The sequence below is a fragment of the Notolabrus celidotus genome, chromosome 16 (assembly GCF_009762535.1).
Source record: "Notolabrus celidotus isolate fNotCel1 chromosome 16, fNotCel1.pri, whole genome shotgun sequence".
NCBI classification, from domain to species: Eukaryota; Metazoa; Chordata; class Actinopteri; order Labriformes; family Labridae; genus Notolabrus; species Notolabrus celidotus.
In genome coordinates, this window is record NC_048287.1 from 26,998,845 (window position 1) to 27,023,000 (window position 24,156).

Genomic DNA, 24,156 nt, shown 5'->3' on the forward strand with positions numbered 1-24,156 from the left:
AAAGACGAACAGGTTTGAAATAATAATCATAATAATAATATAAAATAAATCAAAATAAATTAGGTTTAAATCAACAAACATGTGCAGATAGTAATGTTCTGTGCAGAATAGTTGTGCAAATACAAAGAGTTGCTTTAAATGGCAGAAAACAGTGGGAGTTGATTGCTCACGCCTTGGTTGACAGAATGTTTGGATTAGGTTCATGTTGGGCAAATACATTTGTACTTTTGTGCCTTTTTTTGACACAAATGTAAATAATAAGCATTTTTTATTGGCTGTATAATAACTTTTCAGGGTGTTTCATTTCTTATATTTCAGGCTACATTTTATTGAGTTAAAGTTAAAAACATTAATACATTAAAACAAATAATAACATGCTGGTTATAGTCATAGACTGTAAATAAGCTCATAAACTAAGTTGCTATGATGTTGTCGGAGCTTGCATCAGATTTTCTGATGGATTACCCGGATGTTCTTTCGAGGAAATCCGTGTGGTGTTACTGGAAAATTCGTCCCCCTTGTTACTGGAAATGTCGTCCCCCTTGTCCACGGTATTTCCATACTTTCAGTTCTGCTTGTTGTTCGCACAAAGAATACTGTAACTCAGCAAATACTTCACTGTTATTCTGCGTGAAACAATAACTCTGCATAACTGTTGTTTAGTTTGTGGTTTAGCTGGCTGAATATGTCTCTTTATAATGCGTTTTATTACATTATTGCGACCCTACTGAAGGGTTGATAGGAGTTAGCTAATAGTAGCATTTCTAATGAATAGGGGGAATTGCTTATATTTATCTGCTGCTGAATTTACTGATTTTTTTCCCTGCTGCGACAACAATACATCAAAGTGACCTCCATGTGTTTACCTGGGCGCCTCACACTGTATTTGCAACTTAAAGCAACAAAGCCTTTGGGTCATGGAGAAGGCTCTCTGCTTATACATTTTTTGATGCAGTGCAGTAGTTTGACTGTTGTAGAAGAAGGACCATGACATACATGTAAAATAAGTTATGTAAACACTACTCAACTCAACTTTATTTATATAGCACCTTTCATACATAAAAACATGCAGCCCAAAGAGCTTCACAGAATAACAGAGACAGAAAACAACAGCAATGGTACAATTATAAATGGCATGATTATAAATAAAATACTTAAAAATTAAATAAAATCAATACAGGAAAATTAATCAAATAAGTAAAAGTGGACAGAAAAGTTAAAAGCATTAACAAGCTCAGATCAATACAAGAAATAAATAGATAAATAAATAATGAAATAAGGTAAATAAATGTTAAAGCAATGCTTAGAATAATAATGATTAAAATAATAATGCAGTCCAGGGCTAACAAGAAATTACTCCAAATTAAAAGCTACATTAAAAAGGTAAGTCTTACTCAGAAGCTATCTGTAAAAAAAGAAAAAAAAACAATAACACTGCACATTAGAAAACCAGTTATTTGTCTTGACCTTTACTTGTGTTGTTTAAAAACACATGACATTTCCCCCATATCCTCCTAATCAGTCTGTAGTCGTATATTCACCATTCAATTTCAGTTTCACTATTACACTCCTTAATGAGTCTCTCACACAGCTCAAAAGCCAGGAAGATGATAAACAAAATCCAAACTAGTCCTAGAAAGAAAGTCAAATCAAAGCTTCAGTAAACTGCTTTGTTGAGGTAGTATTATTAATCATTTTGGACCTGTGACGTGTTCATCATATGATAAAACAAAATATTAGTCTCCCCTGGGTATGTTTGTGTATATTTGACTTCAATTCTCTCCATTAGTCATCAGTTTTATATCAATTAAGTCGATTAAGCTCTATATGCCATCAAATCTGTAAAATTATGAGTGAACTCTACAATCTCTTTTACCCTCGATGTTCTCCTGTGTGTTTGCTTTACCACATCCCTGTACATACAGGGGAAATAGCTGATAAGGGAGCAGTCTGACTGTAAATGATGATAAAGCCTATGTTCCTGCTGTATATGGCCTACAAAATGCTGTATTGTTGAGCCACCAAACCTCCGTTGTTGGCAGATATTAATACCACAAATACCACAAATACCTTAAATACCACAGATCCAGCATTTGGAGTAGAAAATAGTATGTATGATCATTAAATAACAAAGTCAGATTTATTTGTTTGAACAGTCCTATAAACAATATTTCAACAGGCTTTTCTGACCCACAGCAGGGACACCAAGACACCTTGAAAGAGGCAAATCAAAAAGAAGAAACACCCCTCCTCTCTTCTTTCTTCACCAACTTGAGGGTGTCCCAGCAGAGGTAGGTGAATGACATCATTTGCAGCACCTTAAGTAGAAGCTAAACATGTTATCAAGTAGCCACCTTCCCTGGAGGCATTGATATGCATGTAATTAACACTTCATGGTGGGAAACATTGCAGACGCTAGCCAGGACACCAAATGGGAATACTTTATTTGCAAGTGTGAACCGGGTGTTTGTCAGTGCTGAGCGAGGGGCTGCAGGCAACAGGAGACATGGAACTGCTATGTGTTGCAAATGTGCTTTATTTGCATTAACTGTTTCCTGCCCGGGTTCAGATTGTGTTTGCATACAGTGTTTTAACATTAACATTCTGATGGAGTTAAACTCTGCCTGTATGCACATGAATGCCAGAACTGTGGGATCTTCTGATTGTGGGCATCAGTCAGAATCACTCAAAGCTTGTATTCTTTTTTTTTCCTGCACCCACACAGACATCACTTTGTGTCTCAGGCTGATCAAAATGACTCTGAAGTATCAAGAGTAAGTGGATGCTACAGACCAAACGTGTAGATCATTATGTCTGCACCATGTTAGGTACTATAACGTCTGTATTTCTATCCACCGCTGCTTAACAATATAGTATTAATGATGACAGTAACCATTTTCAGAGCATTATTAAAAGTCCAATTTACAAAGTGCTCCACAAAGATAGCATAATAAAGAAGACTAGACATACAATCATCATCTGCTTGTAGAAAAAAGGTTTTAATACAGCTCTGGTACAAAAATAAACATATATTATAAAAGACATACAAATTTAAGATTAGTTTTGTATTAAATTATAAATACATTAAAATGGCTTAAAGTATATAAACAAAACACTGAGTCAACTGTTTTTGTTTGCTTCTTAATGTCCAGCACTTGTTCACATTTCTTACAGTAAAATAAACATAAAAACAAACAAACACATAGATAAATAAATAAACAAAGTTGACCTGCAACCGATTCTTACATGAACAGTTTCACTAAAGAGTTGTTACTCATTCAAATTTATTTATTTCTTTGTTTTATATCTTAAAATAGACAAAGTGTCCAGTTGAAGTAAAAGCTAATTTATATACTTTATATCAATGAGTCCCAAATCCTCATTTTGGCTTGCGGCCCCCATTACTTGAAGTTGCTTTGACCAACCCATCCTACTCTTTAGGTTACAGCTGCTTCTGATCTCCTCAGCCAAAGCCTTCATTTTGTTGTCTTTTTTTTTTTTTTAGTTTCATACACTTTCGCTTCATTATGAAGGTTTTCTCTGCATTTAAACCATCTCACAACCCATCAACTTGATGCTTTGATGCTTTGGTCAGAATATGGTGCACTGCCAACTTTGAGGAAAAGTTGTTTCCTTCCTATCCCGTAGAAACATGTTGATATCCACATGCACAGAGTCATGTCAGGGAGTTAGGTTGAGAACGTCAGACCTCAAACTCCTCCAACACCTTTGAGATGAAGTGGAACATCCAGGCCTCATCATCCAACGCCGGTGTCCGACATCGGTGCTGCTGTGCCTGAAAGAGAGAATATTTAATGTTAATACGTGTCATTAAAAGCCTTAAAAGTTGCATCATCTTTTTTTAAAGTTATATTTTTGGGCAATTTTGCCTTTAATGGATAGACAGCTGAAGAGAAACAGGAAATGTGGGGAGCAGAGAGCAGGGGAGGACATGCAGTAGATTGTCGAGGCTGGAATCGAGGCTGGAATCAAACCTGCAACCTCTGCGATGAAGGCTATAGCCTCTATATATGGGGGCGCATGCTTAGACTGCTAGGCCAACAGCGCCCCATGTTGCATTACCCTATCCCTTTTTTCATGAATTGTTTGATTCGATTAAAAAACACTAAGAAGTAAAACAATAATTTCATTGGAATGGCTCCTCTAATAAACATTAGAAAGCACGAAACCCTACAACATTTAGATTAAAATCAACGCCCCACCCATCTGAATTTAACTCCACCAGTGATAAGTCACAGATATGTGTGATACATATGTGATGACCATTCATTCATGGCTGTGATTTTACCTCATTACAAAGACAGAAGTCTTGATCCCTTACTTTACCGCTGCGTTTTTCATAGCATGTTTCTTTCTGTTGTCTTCTACTGTTTTATATCCAGTTTGTTTGCAGAAAAAGTCTTACCGCAACTAATGGAGTAATGTGAACTCGGGCTACTCCCTTCTATGGGTTCTAATTTTAAGGAAAATGATTCTAAGACAGGACCTTTTTTTGGAGAGTGTGAGAGAACGGGAAGGCGCAACTTCAAAGCTCCTTAAAATTATTCAGATGCAAGGTTGTAAAAGCACAATCCCCAAACTCTGACTTTTGATTTGTCTGTACTGTGAAACAGCATTTTTTTTTCAGTCAGTGGTCAAAATGTTCAGATCTCTCCTGTTGCTATGAACACGACACATACCCAATGAGTCATCACTGACGCGCTGCCAGAGACTGACTGCCGGCCGGCCTGTTAAATCACATTCTCCCTTTCACACACACTCACACACACTCTTTCCCCTCCTCTCTTGTTAGTGCCTGAAATAAGAGCACAGCTGTTGTACTTTGTTCAGTCATTACCATTACAGGCTAATCTGCACACACAGACATGTAGAGAACGTGTGTGTTCAGCCATGCCAACAGGTCTGTTGTGTGTCGTCTTGAGTGAAATATCTCAACAACTATTACTTGAATCGTTATAAATATTATGTAAAGATTGTCATGGAGGTTGAACCTTGTCTTCTTTTGTGAACCCATTATTTGTCCTCTTTTCCACTGCAAGATGGATTGAGTGAAATATCTCATCAACTGTTGGAAGTATTGGCATGAAAACAAATCCACACTAAAGTCTCTTTCTGCTGGCTGCAGAGATCATCTGATTTTCACTAAGGCTGTCATCAGGTTTCTCTTTCACTCAAATTTCCTACAAATATTTGTCTTTTTGTGGACAAAACCTAGAAAACTAACAACATCCCTTCTGCCTCTACTTGCTAAACATCATCATTGTGGGCATAGATGTGTGCTGTCACTACATTGTGTCCAATTCAAACTGGCCACTTCAATACATCCTAGTTGAGACTGGGAAACCTGATATATTTGCCCTAGCACTCACTAAAAGGGAGCTGTGAGAGTTGAGTAATTTAATTTTATCTCAAATATTGACACAACACTTTCAGATCTTGATATGTGGAGTTAAATAGTGACTTAAAATGACTGTGTTCTCCTGTAGCTTGGTACTGAAGACAGAGCTTTAGCCTTCTCTCTTTACTCAAAGTTAAAACAGGTCAAGTACTTTGGTGTCTACTTTGCAGTCTGAACTCTGAGCTCACGTCTGGGTCACTGCCAAGTTCCTCTACTCCACCTTTTGTGGGCAGGGAGAGGTCTCAATGTCACCAACACAGACTTGCCCAGTTCATGTCCCTTGCTGTCTCTTCATTTTCTAGTGTTCCTCAAACCCAGCCTACTCTAAAGAACTACACTGAACTTATTTACCTTTCCTACACTGATTTGTTTGATGACAGAAATCCCCTGTAAACAGTTTTGTTGTCCTGCCTGTTAACTAAGACCACTCAGGGAAAAATCTCTCGTGATCCAGGTGAGGCAGCTCATTCAAATTTTAGTTTCCTGTTGCCTTTATATTGCACAACTCATCACCCTTTACAGTATAAAGGCCAAAACTGTAGATAACATTAATGATTTACAAATAATGAAGGCAACAACCAAGCCTTAGGTATTACTGAAGTAGCTGGGTTTTCTTGTGGGTTGAATCACAAGCATTTGATTTGTTTTGAGATCAAGATTGAGAGCGTTTCAGTATTTATATTTCATGAAGAGGAGGTTTTTAATTTTCATTCATTTCAAATCTTTAGGTTCCTAAGTAAAAGTGACCTGTAAATCTGTACACAGACAGGCTATTAGGAGAGTACAGGTGACTTGTGCATCAGTGTTATTCACTTAAAGAGGATTTACTGACGTTTGAAATGTTCATATTAAGACAGAAAAACAAGCCCAACCATTTGAGCTAAAATCAACTCGATGTCAGATATCACTGCGACCATTGGTGTTCTAAATGGTCCCAACACTTTTCTGTGGACTGTCGAGTATTCTTAAGAGAAAAGGCAAGGATGAGACGATGAAATCATTGTAAAACTTTAAATAAATGTACATCATAGTCACACAGTTGCCTGTTTCCAATGATGCCATGTCTATGATGGGGAGCTCAAGTGCTGCTCAACTGTTAAATGTTCAATTCTACCAGAGAGGACCATTTTAAGGAAATAGGTAGAGAGACATTAGGAGATTTTTATGGTAAAACAACACATTCAGGGGTGTGTCTATAGGGTGGCTCACCATGGGTTTGTTTTGTTAGTCTGACTAAAACTGGACTTTGAAAACACATAACAGCTCGAGTGAAATCAAGTTGAACTTCTCAAAGACTCACATACCTAGATAATGCGGTTGGGGATTGATTGTCTATTGCATACACCACAATCAGGGGTGACTGACCAATCAGATTTTAAAGGGGGCCTACTGTTGATGATGATAATGGAAGGTCTTAAATTGGTTGGTTACTTCATTGTAGATGTTCCTTATTTCGGAAAAAAAAAAAAATCCTCACTTATTTACTTTTGTGCATTGCCTTTACACTGCTTGGCAGTACCTGCACCCAAATTGACTTGAAGCACTTTGTTACTCTTACTGATCTCGTTTCCTCTTGTCTAGATCTTTGCTTGTGTTGTTCTTGTTCTCGTATGTACGTCGCTTTGGATAAAAGCGTCTGCTAAATGACATTGTAACATTGTAACATTGTACCCCTGGCTACCTCGCTGGGCACACACCTGGACACATTTTCTTACCCCTTTCTTCCAAGCTAACATATCATTAGCAGGGAATTTAGGTCTCTGTTGTGTCCAGTACATAGACTGTAAAAAATATGGACGTAGGATCCATGACGTCACCCATCTGTTTCTGAAGAGCTGTTTTGAGACCAATCTGCTGCGGCAGCCATATTGCTTCTGTCGAGCCAGTGTGACGTAAAGAGGCGGGCTTTGAGCCTCCTAGCCAACAGCTGCAGTGTTCCTGCAGGCAGCTGAGCCTCTCATTGGAAGACTGGTAATCTCAATATCTTCTAAATTACCAAATTAGAAAAAAATTCACCCCCCTCACAGTGAGAGGACATCGAGAAATTAGCTATTCAGACTACAATCATCTTTTGTACCAGGCTGTAAACATGTTTATTAATGCTGCAAAGATCGTCTTTTCCCCATTCATGTGTATGTGACTTCCGGTACTTCCGGAGCCAGCCTCAAGCGGATCCCCGATGAACTGCAGCTTTTAACACTTCCGCATTGACTCATATTTTTAGACCGGAGGTTGCCGCTTGGTCCAGTATGAACAAAAGTAGAGAAATTGTTGGCTCGCAACAACTTTATAGCCGACTGAAAGAAGCTAGTAAATTGATGCTAACTTAAGTTTTGTTTCACTGTTACCAAATATGTTGCTTCACCTTGGATTTCAAGCAAACTTCCCCTTGATCTTCCCTGTACGTTGACTTTTCAAAAGAGAAGCAGACAGCAACTTGCCAGATGTCCAGCATTTGTTTGACTTGTGACCTGTAGCACAGCAGAGTTATGACAGTAATTGAGCTTTGCGTCCCAATCATGTCAACAACAAAAATTGGCCGCTGTGTTAAAACATTGAAATGGACAGGACCTGACTAGTTTGAAAGCACTGACTTAGGTTGTTTACTCAGTAACACAAGTGATTAAAAGATAAGTTGGATGTAAAATTGTTAAATTCGTTTAAATAGTGAAAATACTTTTTTTAAACGTTGTGACTTCTCAGGAAGCAGAAACAGCATCATCAGTTAAGGACCTTTTATCTAATATTCATAGTGGTTAATGATCAGAGGGTTAATCAAGGGATCATACATAAAGGCACCACTGACAACATCAAACACTCTCTGAAAAAGACAATACATCCCAAAAATGCTGCCAGAGAAGAATTATACATTATGTTTGATCTGGTCAACACAGCTCTCTGGTTTACAGCCAAGTCAGGTCACACCAGTCCCACATACTGTGCTCTATAAACTAGCTCAGACCACATTTTTAAGCCTTGGGTTATGAATGGCAGCCTTTCAAGGCTGTGGTAACAATTAGAGTCAGTTGCTATTTTAAAACAACATAATGCTCAATTTATTATAGCCTGTCAAACTAGTTATTTAATGGTCACACAGAGCACAGAGGAACATGAATGCTGGCAGAAGTAGTGTTAAAACACTTTTTGAAGGATTCTTTGACAGTAACTTAACAATGAATTAGTAGATTAAACAACATGCATGCCTTTTCTGTGCTTTTTAATAAATTGAATGTACTTTCATAGACTCCAGCAGGAAACGACGCCTCTGACGCTCACTTTTTATGACTCCATTGGCAAGTTGCCGTCCCTTTCTGCCCCTCCGTCACCTTATCGTTTCCCTCTCGTCCTCACATCTACCCCCTGTCTGCCTCCCGTCTTCGCTCCCTCGCTCTGCCCTCCCTACCCTCGTGGCGGCCATGCTCTCCGCTGAGTGAAGGCAGCAGCTGCCAAGTCCAAGAAGCTGTTACCTGAACTGTTGGGAAAGCCGAGCGAGTAGTGAGTGTGAGTCCAAGATATATACGTATCGGTGTGAGTAGCAGGGGGTGCCAGCTGCCTCGAAAACTGGGCGTTATGCCAAAGTGATGGTGGAGGAAGAGGCAGAAGTTTGCTTCTTGACCTCTAGGTAGCATCCCAGTGGCAAAACAGGCCTTTTAAAGGTTTACAGCACTTTTAAAAAGTTTTTAAAGTCTGCTTATGATAGCTTTAAGATATGGATATGCTTCTTTGTAAAATTGAACCTGGGCTGATAATTGAAATATTCCAATAATTAACCAAATGACTAACAGTGGGAATTACAGTGAGTGCATCTATGTTTAATTCAATCAAACACTTGTAAATGCATCTGTTGTAAATGTAAACGACCGGCAGATGAGGTGTCTGAAATAACAGCATGAGTTAATCTTTTCAGGGTCAGGACTCTGTTTGAATGCAAATCTTGTTCAGATTTAGTTAATCTTGTCAGTCTGGGGAGTTGTCTCAGTATTAACCGGGGGTAGGTGACAGCAGGAGGGAGGGCGGGGGTCAACGAGGGTCAGGGGATTGTGGGCTTGTGTAGGTAAATAACAAAAAATGCTGAGTTTAAATACTTAGTGTATCTACTTGTTGTCTTATATTGACTAGTTATTCTTTTTACATGGCCATTCATTTTTTATTTTTTTACACATTTAATGTATCTTAACAGGCATTTTCTGTAAATGTAGGTTTAAATACCATTCTTTAACCGTGTCAATATAGACATAAGTATAAGGCGGGAATCCAGTATAACTCATAAAGCCACATTAATATTATGACTCCATGATTCTGCGATACTTTGTAAGTCAGAGGACAATAAGATACTGCTGTGATTAAGTTAATAAAAGGCTATGTAATAAAACTCTTTGCAATAACCTTGCAATACACTTTGCAATATCCTTAGCACTTTAACATGCTTGAATTAATCACCTTCATTCCCAGCACTTTTGTACATAATTTATTCCAACTATGCTGTGCTACTTATTTATTATTATATTCTTTATTTTATTTGTATTTCTATCTTTTTTTCCTTCTTACTATTAATATTTTGACTTTCTTACATTCTGTTTATAAGAGCATACTGTAATAACTGAATTTCCCCCCCATTATTTTAAAATCAATGTATGTTTTTTTAATGTCTTGTCATTATTTTATTTCTGCTTCTTTATGTTTTGAATCTCTGTAAAGCACTTTGAATTGCACTTGATTTGTATGAAAGGTGCTGCATAAATAAAGCTTGATACAATTGATTGATTTACTAAATCAGGATTGAAACTTTCATTCATGGAAGAGGATTAGGGCCACTTAAAAAAAATATGGGCCAATATTTTTTTTTAAATTATTTTTATGATTATTCTGAGTAAAAAGTCAGAATTCTGAGATGAAAGTCTGAATTCTGACTTTTTTCTCAGATACTGTATCTGACTTTAATCTCAGAATTCTGACTTTTTTTCTCAAAATTCTGACTGATTCTTATGATTATTCTGAGAAAAAGTCAGTATTCTGAGATTAAAGTCAGAATTTTTAATTTTTCTCAGAATTTTTAATTTTTTTTTTCTGACCTTTTGAATTTAATCTTATAATTCTGACTTTAATCTCAGAATTCTGACTTTTTTCTCAAAATTCTGACTATAAAAAAAAGGGCCAATATATATATATATATATATATATATATTGGCCCTTTTTTCTTTATTTAAAGTGGCCCTTATTCTCAAACAGAAGACGATTTATTTAAATATTTTTTTGTCAGGTATTAATATTTGTTATTTTTCCTTATTTGTTATTCCCAACAGGAAGTCAGAAACCACTTCCAGATCACTTGCACGCTCCCTCTGCTCACTTTGTGTCATGAAGTTGTCACAAATAAAACCACTAATTCATTTTAATTGTTTGCTTTATATCTTCACATTTCTGTTTCATCAACCCTGTGATCATTCTGCTGTACTTGTGCACGAAAATCCAAATTTTGCAGTGATGCATCATGTATGTTTCAGGCGGTTCATCCGGTGACGTGCTGACGTTTTTCGCAGGAATGTGCGTGATTTGCGGGGTCTGCACCGGGGAGGGCGACGGGAAGTCAGGCCGCCTCCCCTTCAGTATAAAACCTCCCAGTCCGCCCCGACTCTTCCTCTTTCTGTTACCTGGCGAGGGGCAGCAGCTTTGGCCGTGAAAACCCAAAAACACCGGTAAGTCCAGAGCTTTTTTGCTTCCTAAAAAGAGAGCCAGGATTCACAACAACAGAGCGTGTGATTGGATTAGAAGCTAAAGAGTATTTAAATCAGTATCTGCTGCCTGAACATTAAAGAGTTTAATGATGGAAAACTTTCCTGTTATGTAACTTCACTCAAACCTGTGGCATTAATAAAGACATTACGACATATATAAGCTAGCTGGCACTGTTCATGTTGTATTCGTGTGAGTGTTTAAACAGTATATTTGATTTACACAAAAGACAAGGGAGGAGAGAATGAGGGGGGAAAGGAACAAAGAAGGGGGCTAGGAAAGAGGAGATAGGAAGATGCTCAAATGGCATTTCTCATCTCTCTCCCCCTCCTTGAATCAACTGCTGGTGTTATCCGCTGACAGGTGCTGGGAGTCTGGATTAAATAGCTGCTGGAATATTAGGAAGTCTTTGTAACTTTATACGACGTGGCCCATTCAGTAACACGTGTCTCGCCTGGCCTGTGGCCGAGTGAGGCCTAGCAGCCACCGCCTGCTAGCAGGCATCATAAACTCCAAAGTTCAACAACATTTAGACTTTTTTTAAGGCTTGATAGTGAAAATGTGTTATAAATATGAGATGTAAGCACAAAAGGAGAAGCTAATGTAGTGTTGGGTAGCATGGTGTCACTTGTGTCGCTTGATGAAGGAGGTGTCGAGAGCTAACAAGCTTTTTTTTTTAATGTGACAGAAACAAAAATGGGAAAGGAAAAGATCCACATCAACATCGTGGTCATTGGCCATGTCGACTCCGGCAAGTCCACCTCCACCGGTCACTTGATCTACAAGTGCGGAGGAATCGACAAGAGAACCATCGAGAAGTTCGAGAAGGAAGCCGCCGAGGTGAGCAGTTTGTGTGTTTTCTCGTCTTATCTATTATAGAACCGTTAAATCAAAGATGGCGGCGGCAGCATGTCTCTCCTCTTGCCCTGCTGCCCGGCACGAAGGCTCGCGTGTGCGCGCACGCTGGGTGGGGCTTAACGCCGACAGCTCTGATGGTGACTGAGCGCTTATTCCAGCAGAGGCCTCAGAGCTGCAGTACAAAGGCAGAATGTTAAATATACACTATGCTACATTAAAGGGGAAAGAGACTTTCTGATAGTGTTGGATAGCCTTTATTATGGCTCTGGGAAGGGAACTGGATCTTGAGGAGACGTTCAAAATACTAGTTGTTTGGCTCAGTTGTATTTATTTTTATTTTTTCAAGTCAACCAGGGGTAACTTTTTTTTTTTTTTTTTTTTTTATCAAGGAAACAATCACTGGTAGCAGTTATTAGATACAATTTATGAGAATTATTCTGAAATATTGATTATTAATAATTTGGCATTGTAAACATTGGATGGTGCCATATCCCCATGCTTTGACTGAGATCACTATTAAGAATTTTCCCTCACCTAAAAGAACTTTGCAGCACTATTTATTTTTTACTCAGATCCCCATTAGCTGCCACTAATGCAGCAGCTGCTCTTCCTGGGGTCCACAATAAACAAACATAACATTAAAAAAACTACTATAAAAACTATGCAGGCTACAGATAACTTCCATGCAAAACACATGTACTGTAAAAATTTTCACACAAACATTTTAGCTATACAGAAAAAAATATGTAAATATCAACATAAAATATAAATACAACTAGAATAAAAAAATTAGGACACTTGACTGCAAAATTGTACTACCCCAATATGTGTTTCTACACCTGAACTACTTTACAAACAGGGGCTCAGCTCCTTGACTCGAATCCACATCAAAACAATGTAAACAATAACAAAGTGTAGACACTAACTGTGAACAGAAGACTCATGGAACACGCACCTGAAGGCAGTGTGGGCAATCTGCATATAAAAACAGCCCGCAGCTGCGAATCGGAGCCGATACATTTATAGAATGATATAACTGCTACGATTCATCTGTCAAGGTTATAAACTGACCCGCCAACAACAATAAAGGAAGTTGGAATGGCTAAGTGGATCAAAACCTCTCTGAAGCACAATAAACTAAAATGTATTTCAGAAGTTAAACAATCTGATTTATTCCTTTTTTATAGATGGGCAAGGGCTCCTTCAAGTACGCCTGGGTGCTGGACAAACTGAAGGCCGAGCGTGAGCGTGGTATCACCATCGACATCGCTCTGTGGAAGTTTGAGACCGCAAGGTACTACGTGACCATCATTGATGCCCCTGGACACAGGGACTTCATCAAGAACATGATCACTGGTACCTCTCAGGTAAGAACCACAAAGTGCAAGAACTCTAATTGTGAAGACTGAGACTTCTTCAATGTTTGAAACAAAACATCCAACTCCTATTTTATCTTTTAGGCTGACTGCGCCGTGCTGATCGTTGCTGCTGGTGTTGGTGAGTTTGAGGCCGGTATCTCCAAGAACGGTCAGACCCGTGAGCATGCCCTGCTGGCCTTCACCCTTGGTGTGAAGCAGCTTATTGTTGGAGTCAACAAGATGGACTCAACTGAGCCCCCTTACAGCCAGGCCCGTTTCGAGGAAATCCAAAAGGAAGTGAGCACCTACATCAAGAAGATCGGCTACAACCCCGCCACCGTTGCCTTCGTCCCCATCTCTGGATGGCATGGAGACAACATGCTGGAGGCCAGCAGCAAGGTGAGACGGTTGTTTACATTCTTCAATTTTGTGAAGAGTTTTGTTTGGATCGTTTTCTAATCAATCTTTCAATCTGTTGGTAGATGTCCTGGTTCAAGGGATGGAAGGTTGAGCGCAAGGAGGGTAATGCCAACGGAACCACTCTGCTGGAAGCTCTTGATGCCATCCTGCCCCCTGCCCGCCCCACCGACAAGGCCCTGCGTCTGCCCCTGCAGGACGTCTACAAAATCGGAGGTATGGAATCGTTGACACTGAGCGAAACAAGAATGAAGTAATCCTGCCATACAGTACTTTTCAGTAATGAAACTTGTTTTCCAAAAGGTATTGGAACAGTACCCGTCGGTCGTGTTGAGACCGGTGTCCTGAAGCCCGGTATGGTCGTCACCTTTGCTCCCCCTGCCCTGACCACTGAGGTTAAGTCTGTTGAGATGCACCACGAGTCTCTGCCAGAGGCTGTGCCCGGTGACAACGTTGGCTTCAACATCAAGAACGTGTCCGTCAAGGAAATCCGTCGTGGATACGTTGCAGGTGACAGCAAGAACGACCCACCCAAGGCAGCAGAGTTCTTCAATGCTCAGGTTTGTAATGACACTTTGAAAATAATTGATATGAACATGGAAAGTATTTCATACTCATGTTGGATTTGATCTGCAAAGATTTAACACGAAATATTCCCACAGGTCATCATCCTGAACCACCCCGGACAGATCAATGCAGGATACGCGCCTGTGCTGGATTGCCACACTGCTCACATCGCCTGCAAGTTCAACGAGCTCGTCGAGAAGATCGACCGTCGTTCCGGCAAGAAGCTTGAGGACAACCCCAAGTTCGTCAAGTCTGGAGACGCCGCCATTGTCAAAATGACCCCACAGAAGCCCATGGTTGTGGAGCCTTTCTCCAGCTACCCTCCCCTTGGTATGTTTTCTATATAAACCTCCCAAACACTAACTTTATGCAGAGTTCAGATTCAGTAAATCAGAAATGCATAATCATGTACACATGAATACTGACTGCTCACCTCTTGCATTTTCAGGTCGTTTCGCCGTGCGTGACATGAGGCAGACCGTGGCTGTCGGTGTCATCAAGGCTGTCGAGTTCAAGGATGTGAGTGGAAAGACAACCAAGGCTGCAGAGAAGGCCGCAAAGAAGAAATGAATGATCGTGCAGGACATCCAGCAACAATATGTGTGCCGGCAGCAGCGGGCCACACCTTCCCCTCTCTATTCCCCCCACCCTGGATCATCCTCTCTGAGGCAGAGTTCTCTCCTCAAGGACTGGCTTATGCTGATTAAAACCCATCGCAAAAGTTTTCGCAGGAAAAAAGAACTTGTGGCATTGTCACCTACCTGAATCAATGAAGTTGCTTCTCAGTTAAGTTTAAGTTGGAAATGGTTTAGAACTGTTATCTTGATGTTTAAAAATGCCACAAATTTAATTGGAAAAAAAGCTGCTGGTAACTAATAAAATAAATGTCTTTGAAAAAATTGAAAATAGCTTGTCTTTGTCCTTCAGTGCTACACTTGGTATCATTTGGCTGTCACAAGTAAGCCCGTGTCTCTGCAGCTGTTTTTTGACCATGCTATCTGAGTCCGGTGATGCACTTGCCATCCAATCGCCTCGATAGGAGTTCTGCGCTCGCAGCCAATAGCACCCCTTATTTTAGTCTGACAGCAACAAGAGAACATGCACAGCCCTCCCTCTCCTCTAGTTCGGTATAAAAACTCTGGACAGATAACATTCTGTCCTTTTTTTCCTCCGTTTCTTAATCAGGGGACGTCTTCATAGCTGGGCACAGGTTGGTTAAATGTCATTACTTATGAGAATATTAATCGCAAGCTTAACAAAATGCATGTTATGAAATGAGCTGAGCTTATATGCGAGGGGCTGAAAATATCATCAATGGGATGAATGTCCGACAGCTTGACTGCATATCACACGCTTTGTAAAGCTGGTTTTGCTAAAAGAAAAAAGGTAAACATGCATGCTCACCTTTTTTATGGCTTAAATATCCAAGAAATGATGCAGCATGGTAATTATAGCTTTATCCTTTAAGTCTGCATAAAGCAGCATGTTGTTGTAGAAACATCCTAAAGAGAGGAGTTGTTATGACTAAAGACTAGAATAGAGTTGCCAGATTATTCTTTCTGCCAGTCATGCCAGTCCTTTCTTTCTGCTCTCGTGCACGCGCATCATTCCACCCCATTGCTGGAAGTGCAGGGCTGAGTGCGCGCGCTTACATCAGGTTTTAACATGGCGGCTGTGCTCGCTGCCGGCGCAACATGGAGGATTTAGACTAGTCTATGTGGAGGACCTGCAGCCGGCATCGAGCACATGGTGCGTGACTCACCAGTGTCTCCTATCCGGGGGCGTGCACGAGCAAATATGCGAGAAAATGAAACATGCGTGTCACGGCTTGTTTACTGTCTGTACATTTTGATGTGATTTGTATTATCCTGCACTTTTAACCCACATTTGACTGTTTATTTGGTGTTATGTCAACAGCCGCAACCCTAATGTCAGCTAACTTATTATGCCGCAGTTATGACAGGGTGGAGATTATCACGTGTGAAGCAAATGTGTCGACTGAGTCTCCATTAAATGAGTCATATCCTACTTATTTGCCACTTTAATTCAAATACAGAGTCACATATTAACTGCTCTGTGTTCACAAGAAGCCCAAATGGTTACTTTAAATATATTTTTATAACACAGCTGAGTCATGAGCTTCCTGAAGCGTATTACCTTCACATGTTTTTCTGAATTAACGACATACCTCTATAGTAAAATCCCAATATCCCAATTAAACATGCCCTGGATGTTCAGTTTAATCCAGTTATATTTTGCTCTGATTTAAGACATTGGGAGATACTAGTGTCTCTAAGCAGGGGTGTCACCAGGAATTCTGGGCCCCCTGAAAATATACCTCAGTGGGCCCCACCACCACAGCCAACCCTACAAAATATAACATTGCTGATATAATACTGGTTTATTTGCATTAAACAAAAATATATGCTCAAAACTATCCTGGTTAACTCACTCAATTCTAAGCTACATATCAATATTATTATTTTTAACAATTTCTCCAAAAGTAACTGCACTATATTGACCTTCAGACTGTCCACCTCTTTAAATGAGTCATATCTTATTTAAAGCCACTTTAAAGACTTAAAATACAAAGTCACATATTAACTGCTCTGTGGTCACAAGAAGCCCAAGTGGTTACTTTAAGTATTTTTTTTGTAACACAGCTGAGTCATGATCTTACTGAAGCGTATTACCTTCACATGTTTTTCTGAATTAACGACATACCTCCTATAGTAAAACCCCAATATCCCAATTAAACATGCCCTGGATGTTCAGTTTAATCCAGTTATATTTTGCTCTGATTTAGGACATTAGGAGATACTAGTGTCTCTAAGCAGGGGTGTCACCAGGAATTCTGGGCCCCTTGAAAATATACCTCAGTGGGCCCCACCACCACAGCCAACCCTACAAAATATATAACATTGCTGCTATAATACTGGTTTATTTGCATTGAACAAAAATATATGCTCAAAACTATCCTGGTTAACTCACCCAAATCTAAGCTACATATCAATACTATTATTTTTTAGAATTTCTCCAAATGCAACTGCACAATATTGACCTTCAGACTGTCCACTTCTTTAAATGAGTCATATCTTATTTAAAGCCACTTTAAAGACTTAAAATACAGAGTCACATATTAACTGCTCTGTGGTCACAAGAAGCCCAAGTGGTTACTTTAAGTATTTTTTTTGTAACACAGCTGAGTCATGATCTTACTGAAGCGTATTACCTTCACATGTTTTTCTGAATTAACGACATACCTCTATAGTAAAATCCTAATATCCCAATTAAACATGCCCTGGATGTTCAGTTTAATCCAGTTATATTTTGCTCTGGGTTTGAGACATTGGGAGATACTAGTGTCTCTAAGCAGGGGTGTCACCAGGAATTCTGGGCCCCCTGAAAATATACCTCAGTGGGCCCCACCACCACAGCCAACCCTACAAAATATAACATTGCTCATATAATACTGGTTTATTTGCATTAAACAAAAATATATGCTCAAAAATATCCTGGTTAACTCACTCAAATCTAAGCTACATATCAATATTATCATTTTTAACAATTTCTCCAAAAGTAACTGCACTATGTTGACCTTCAGACTGTCCACCTCTTTAAATGAGTCATATCTTATTTAAAGCTACTTTAAAGACTTAAAATACAAAGTCACATATTAACTTCTCTGTGTTCACAAGAAGCCTAAATTGTTACTTTAAAGGCCCTGTGAGGAGTTTTTAACTGGCTGAGAAACAGACTGAAAATGATACTGATGCCTCTTTATAACCATCATTCGCAAACAAGACCACCAGTAACAACACTGATGCCTTCTCTGTTGTCATTTTTAATGCCTGAAACCGCCCTGAGGGGGTAGGTGTCAGACCAGATGATGGACATCTCGCTTCAGAAACAGCTTTTATTTGACTGTTTTCATGGAAAATAATCACATTGCCTGATAAAGTTGACTGTTGAAGACAACAGGATGAGGCTTTTGTTGAAAACACTATATTTGCATGTATACGACAAGAGATAAGAGGTATCACTTTGTCAACAAGGGGGTGCCAGAATCGATACAAAACAAAAGTTCCTCACAGCAGCTTTAAATATTTTTTTGTAACACAGCTGAGTCATGATCTTACTGAAGCGTATTACCTTCACATGTTTTTCTGAATTAACGACATACCTCTATAGTAAAATCCCAATATCCCAATTAAACATGCCCTGGATGTTCAGTTTAATCCAGTTTTATTTTACTCTGGGTTTAAGAGATTGGGAGATACTAGTGTCTCTAAGCAGGGGTGTCACCAGGAATTCTGGGCCCCCTGAAAATATACCTCAGTGGGCCCAACCACCACAGCCAACCCTACAAAATATAACATTACTGCTATAATACTGGTTTATTTGAATTAAACAAATATAAACACTATATTGACCTTCAAACTGTCCACCTCTTTAATTGAGTCATATCTTATTTAAAGCCACTTTAAAGACTTAAAATACAAAGTCACATATTAACTGCTCTGTGGTTACAAGAGTCCCCAACTGGTTACTTTAAGTATTTTTTTTTTTATAACACCTGAGTCATGGTCTTACTGAAGAGTTAGGGGTGTCGTAGTGGGAGAAAAAGTGGGACTGACTACCTAGGGCCCAGGTGGGGAGGGGGTTGCTTAATGGCCTGAAATACTGTGTTTTCTACTACGCTTTTCTAAAATAGTAAAATTGTCTGAATAAATAAACAAACATTAAGAATTCCTTACTGGAATTTCTTTCCGGCTCCATGAGATGCGCGTCTCATGCCTAAAGTGGGGAATTGTCATATTTTCAGAGCATCTAGTGTGGCTGAATCGGATTGAAAGTAAGAGTTTTATTTGACTTCATGAGGTTAGATTAAACCAAATAATGCCCCCTTTTTGTTATTCAAGAAGTCACTTGGCTTCAAATAATCTTGTTCAAAGAGATGGACAGTCTGAAGGTCAATATAGTGCGGTTACATTTGGAGAAATTGTCAAAAATAATAGTATTGATATGTAGCTTAGATTTGAGTGAGTTAACCAGGATAGTTTTGAGCATATATTTTTGTTTAATGCAAATAAACCAGTATCATAGCAGCAATGTTATATTTTGTAGGGTTGGCTGTGGTTATGGGGCCCTCTAAGATATATTTTTCAGGGGTCCCAGAATTCCTAGTGACGCCCCTGTGAAGCGTATTGCGTTCACATGTTTTTCTGAATTAACGACATACTTCTATAGTAAAATCCCAATTTCACATACATGTGCAATACTTTAATTTATGGTGCAACACCACATAACCATGTTCAATATTGTAATCTACCCTATAACATATTTTTTATTTATATATTTATCTACTAAATGTGCACTCTGACTTAGGCTAATTTAACTTATTTCATGTCTTTAAAAGTAACTCTTACCTTCTTTTTTTTTACAGATAGTATTTTCTATATTTACTTAGAACTTTTGGATTTGTGTATTGTCCTTACTGTCTTAAATCTTGAATCTTGAATAGCACGTCAAGGCCACACAAGGAAGTAAACATGCCCCAGGTGTTCAGTTTAATCCAGTTTTATATTGCTCTGGGTTTAAGACATTAGAGACATACTAGTGTCTAAGTAACATAGATGGTATTGTGATCAGCTTGTCAACTTTGCGTAGGCACCTGAAGACTGCAGCTGTTTAGACGTATGGCCCGTTCTGAGAAAAACAACACTTTTCTCTTAATTCTGAGATAATTAACTCGTTTATTCAGAAAAACAGAGCAGAATTTTTCTCATGTGAATGCAATACACTTCAGTATGATCTGTTGTGCTCACCTATCCCTGAAACACATCAAGTATGTCACTTTTATAAAGATTTTCTGAGTTGTGTAACTACTCCATGTGTTGTTTATTAATCAGTAAATCAAAATGGGAAAAGAAAAGATCCACATCAACATCGTGGTCATTGGCCATGTCGACTCCGGCAAGTCCACCACCACAGGCCACCTGATCTACAAGTGCGGAGGAATCGACAAGAGAACCATCGAGAAGTTCGAGAAGGAAGCTGCTGAGGTGAAAATGAATCACTCGTAGTGGGCATATGAGCTCAGCAATGCAGAGGCAGTGTTTCATCAATAGGAGTGAGGGGAAACGGGTGTGGTGTCTGTAAATGCTCTTTGAAATAACTTGGTTTAAACTGCCACCTGCTGTTCAAACATGTGTACTGTCCTATTCAGGGTTGCAAAAAAAAAAAAAATCCCTTAGCTCACTCACATAAAAGCTCCAATTCAAGGGTCGCAATTAAACAAGTTCTTCAAAAAGAGGTGAAGATAAAGGACTGAAATACTTCATGCATTTAAATACAAGTAAAAAGTGGCCTTGTATGTTTGTTCTGTCACTTTTTGGTTAAATATGACATGAAAAAAATTATTTTTAACAATATTTAATTGATGAAACATCCAACATCTGGGTTTTAATCTTTGATCAGATATTACATGAAATTATTATAATTATTTTTATAAAGGTGCAGGCTAAACTACAGTATCTGCACAAAAATATTCATCTAATTATGTATTTAATTATATTATTTTTCATTCCCACCCACCTGTGTATGAGACACCTTATGAGCATGGATGCAGTGTCGTATAACTTTCCCTGAGGTGTTTACAATGCAAACATGTTGTTATTTACTTGCTGCTAGGACACACTGTGTGAGCTAATATTTGGTGAACAAGGAGACAGGTCACATTTATTTAGATTAGTCACGTGACATATTCCATCTTTTTGTAATGTAAACTATCAGGGGAGTTTGGAAATAATCTCAGATGATACTTTAAGAGAAAGCACCTTTTTGTTTTTTCTTACTGCCTTTTTTTACCCGCTCTTTTTATGTTGCCCTGACCTGAATAGATGGGCAAGGGCTCCTTCAAGTACGCCTGGGTGCTGGACAAACTGAAGGCCGAGCGTGAGCGTGGTATCACCATCGACATCGCTCTGTGGAAGTTTGAGACCGCCAAGTACTACGTGACCATCATTGATGCCCCTGGACACAGGGACTTCATCAAGAACATGATCACTGGTACCTCTCAGGTAGAGATGCCCCTTTCAACTAACTCCTCACAGATTTGTGTTTTTATAATATCTGTAAATGCCCAGGTCGTTACTGCAAATGAGAATTGGTTCTCAATTAACTAAAGGTTAAATAAATGAAATAAGTAAATGGTCTAAAAGATTCTTCCTGTTTAGGCTGACTGTGCCGTGCTGATCGTTGCTGCTGGTGTTGGTGAGTTTGAGGCCGGTATCTCTAAGAACGGTCAGACTCGTGAGCACGCCCTGCTGGCCTACACTCTGGGTGTGAAGCAGCTTATTGTTGGAATCAACAAGATGGACTCCACTGAGCCCCCTTACAGTCAGAAGCGTTTTGAGGAAATCACAAAGGAAGTGAGCGCCTACATCAAGAAGATCGGCTACAACCCTGCCACTGTTGCCTTCGTCCCCATCTCTGGATGGCATGGAGACAACATGCTGGAGGCCAGTGACAAGGTAAGAGACTGAAGACTTGAAAAGTCCAATTATTCTAATAATAATAATAATAATAATACATTCTATTTATATAGCGCTTTTCAAAAAACTTGTTTTAAATAAAACATTAAAAGTTTTTTTTTCATTGTCCCTTCAAATAATCATCTCAAATGAATAATTTGTCTTCTCCTTACCTGACTTCTCCTGTCTTCCTCACTCTTCCGCGTCCTCCATTTTAGATGGCCTGGTTCAAGGGCTGGAAGATCGAGCGTAAGGAAGGTGGTGCAAATGGCGTCACCTTGCTGGAAGCTCTTGACTCCATCTTGCCTCCATCCCGCCCAACCGACAAGCCCCTGCGTCTGCCCCTGCAGGATGTGTACAAGATTGGCGGTAAGGAGTGTCAGGTTTTAGCGCCTCAACATTTTTACAGAAAGTTACGAGTTCACCTGCCTGTCTGCAAAACACTGCAGAGCTTTCCAGACATGCGGTGGAAAGACAGGCCTTGTGCTTTTATGTAAAACCATTATTGCAACCTCGCTCAGACAGACTTTAAAACATTTCCTAATCAGTTCCATCCCCCCACAATAAAGTCAAAGCCTTCAGATTCACAATAAAGTCACAACACAACGAAGTAAAGAAAATATACACTAAGTACTCTGCACATTGTTTCAGCATTTTAAGTAAAATTAACGTCCGATCAGTCCGTGCATTTTAATCACTTCCTCTCTGAGCTCAAGGAATATCAAGCCAAACACATGACAGAGAAAACATCGGCAAACAGAATTTAAACCCAACTTCTCTTCCTCTCAGACATCATTTAAAAAAGCCAAAATAAATCTTTGAAATGCATAAAACTGATGATAAAATTAAAGATAGTTTAACTATAACATGCAAGATGATCCTCTATTTCTAATGGTAATTATAAAAGAAATATACAATCTGGAAACATCTGCATAAAAAACCCACTCCTCCTCCTCCTTCTATTAGCATTACTTCAAAGCTAATTACACCTCTCAAGTCGAGGCACTGCCACCAATCCCATACTAAAGTTGCAAATTATTATACCTGCATTAAAGTTCAGTGACTGCTTGTCTTGTAGAGAAAGAAAAACTTGAACGACAGGAAACTGTTCTCTAAGAGGTAGATGAAGCGGCAATGTCGGGTATTTAAAGTCTGATCGGGGGTGGAATTAGAGAAATAAAAAGACAGCTAGGACACACCTTTGAAAGACAAGTCAAACTGCTCTCACAAACTCCTAAATATTCACAAAATGTCAGTACCAGAGAGAAACCCACAAAGTTGAGTCGCTCACCTGAATTTCTGCTGCAACAACATCCCCAGCAGCTTCAAGTGAATTGGAGACTTTTTTTTTGTATGTGTAAACCTGTAGACTTATCCTCCAAAATCTCTAACAGGAACTCAAAGTGTGGGAGGGGCTCCAGGTACATTTGCATCTATTTGAGATAGGCCAATTACTGAGGAGGAACTGAACGGACTGGAAAGTTGGGAAACTTTAAAACTTGTGAGCACTAAAACCACACCTGTTCATGCATCTGCCACGTACTAACACGACATGACACGTTTGAAGCATGGCTGTTACATACAACCTTTACCTGCAGTCTTACCAAGCCAGTGACACCACCCAGCACAGACAAGATGTCTGCCAAGCCACGTGTCCTGTTCAATAAGCAGTGGTGGACAGTAACAGAGTAAATTTACTTGAGTAGTGTACTTAAGTACATTTTTTGAGTATCTGTACTTTACTTGAGTATTATTTTTTGGGGATATTTATTACTTTGACTCCACTACATTTAGAAGACAATTATTGTGCTTTTTACTCCACTACATTTCTATCAATGCTCTAGTTACTCACTACTCTTGCTTTGAAGTCAGCTCATGAATTTCCTTCTCTTTTCTGAAATCTGATCCCTAAGACAGTAAAATGTGTTTGTGTAGTTCTGTTAGTCTCAGTGGTTTAGCCGTACCTGTGCATCGTGCGTCTCCACGGTTGAACGCTGAGCAAACACAGAGCGGATTTCACTCAGATCAGGCAGTTCATTAAGAGGTGGTAATGATGTCTATAATTCTCCACCTGAGCACCCACGGTCATATCTTCAGCCCGTGTTAGAGGTTTTTGAAATGAAGAATGATACGTATCGTTTGAAATGTTCTCCCTGTTTCCCACTCTGCCCAAACATACAAACATTCACAGTCCAACCTGAGAAAGATGTTGAGCTGCGTAACATTTGTTTCATTCCAGATGAACATTTCAAACTAAGTCATCTGTGCT

At 39.2% G+C, this 24,156-nt stretch overlaps 2 protein-coding genes and 1 long non-coding RNA gene across 6 annotated transcripts in view; 2 read left to right on the forward strand and 1 right to left on the reverse strand.

The window, feature by feature from the left end:
- LOC117828493 (elongation factor 1-alpha) overlaps positions 1 to 24,156 on the forward strand; it is a 28,342-nt gene that overhangs the window by 285 nt on the left and 3,901 nt on the right. Inside the window, exons 2-6 of one of the 3 annotated variants that reach the window (XM_034705667.1) lie at positions 2,180 to 2,291; positions 20,265 to 20,417; positions 21,255 to 21,434; positions 21,591 to 21,887; positions 22,106 to 22,256. In XM_034705667.1, the coding sequence (XP_034561558.1) occupies positions 20,274 to 20,417; positions 21,255 to 21,434; positions 21,591 to 21,887; positions 22,106 to 22,256 (772 nt within the window). In that variant the 5' untranslated portion in view covers positions 2,180 to 2,291; positions 20,265 to 20,273. Of the gene's footprint in view, positions 1 to 2,179; positions 2,292 to 15,358; positions 15,563 to 15,588; positions 16,102 to 20,264; positions 20,418 to 21,254; positions 21,435 to 21,590; positions 21,888 to 22,105; positions 22,257 to 24,156 lie in introns of those variants that run through there. The other 2 variants (XM_034705666.1, XM_034705668.1) reach the window with 2 other exon arrangements.
- LOC117828496 lies at positions 3,064 to 23,875 on the reverse strand. 2 transcript variants are annotated; one of them, XR_004634410.1, is made up of 3 exons: positions 23,179 to 23,363; positions 22,061 to 22,231; positions 3,064 to 3,796 (listed from the first exon to the last, which is right to left on the reverse strand). It is a non-coding gene; the product is annotated as an uncharacterized LOC117828496 (long non-coding RNA). The 2 variants fall into 2 exon arrangements; XR_004634409.1 differs by lacking the exon at positions 23,179 to 23,363 and adding an exon at positions 23,852 to 23,875 and having other exon boundaries at positions 3,065 to 3,796.
- LOC117828495 (elongation factor 1-alpha) lies at positions 10,998 to 15,213 on the forward strand. The gene is made up of 8 exons (XM_034705671.1): positions 10,998 to 11,115; positions 11,841 to 11,992; positions 13,198 to 13,377; positions 13,471 to 13,767; positions 13,851 to 14,001; positions 14,089 to 14,345; positions 14,448 to 14,682; positions 14,801 to 15,213. The coding sequence occupies exons 2-8, from the start codon at positions 11,849 to 11,851 to the stop codon at positions 14,920 to 14,922; spliced, it is 1,386 nt and encodes a 461-aa protein (XP_034561562.1). The 5' UTR covers positions 10,998 to 11,115; positions 11,841 to 11,848; the 3' UTR covers positions 14,923 to 15,213.

Excerpts from the sequence above, each read along its gene's own strand:
- LOC117828495 (XM_034705671.1), top strand. The coding sequence starts at position 11,849 with ATGGGAAAGGAAAAGATCCACATCAACATCGTGGTCATTGGCCATGTC. Across the intron at positions 13,378-13,470 it reads TGATCACTGGTACCTCTCAG|GCTGACTGCGCCGTGCTGAT; the intron begins GTAAGAACCACA and ends TTTATCTTTTAG. Across the intron at positions 14,346-14,447 it reads CAGAGTTCTTCAATGCTCAG|GTCATCATCCTGAACCACCC; the intron begins GTTTGTAATGAC and ends ATATTCCCACAG.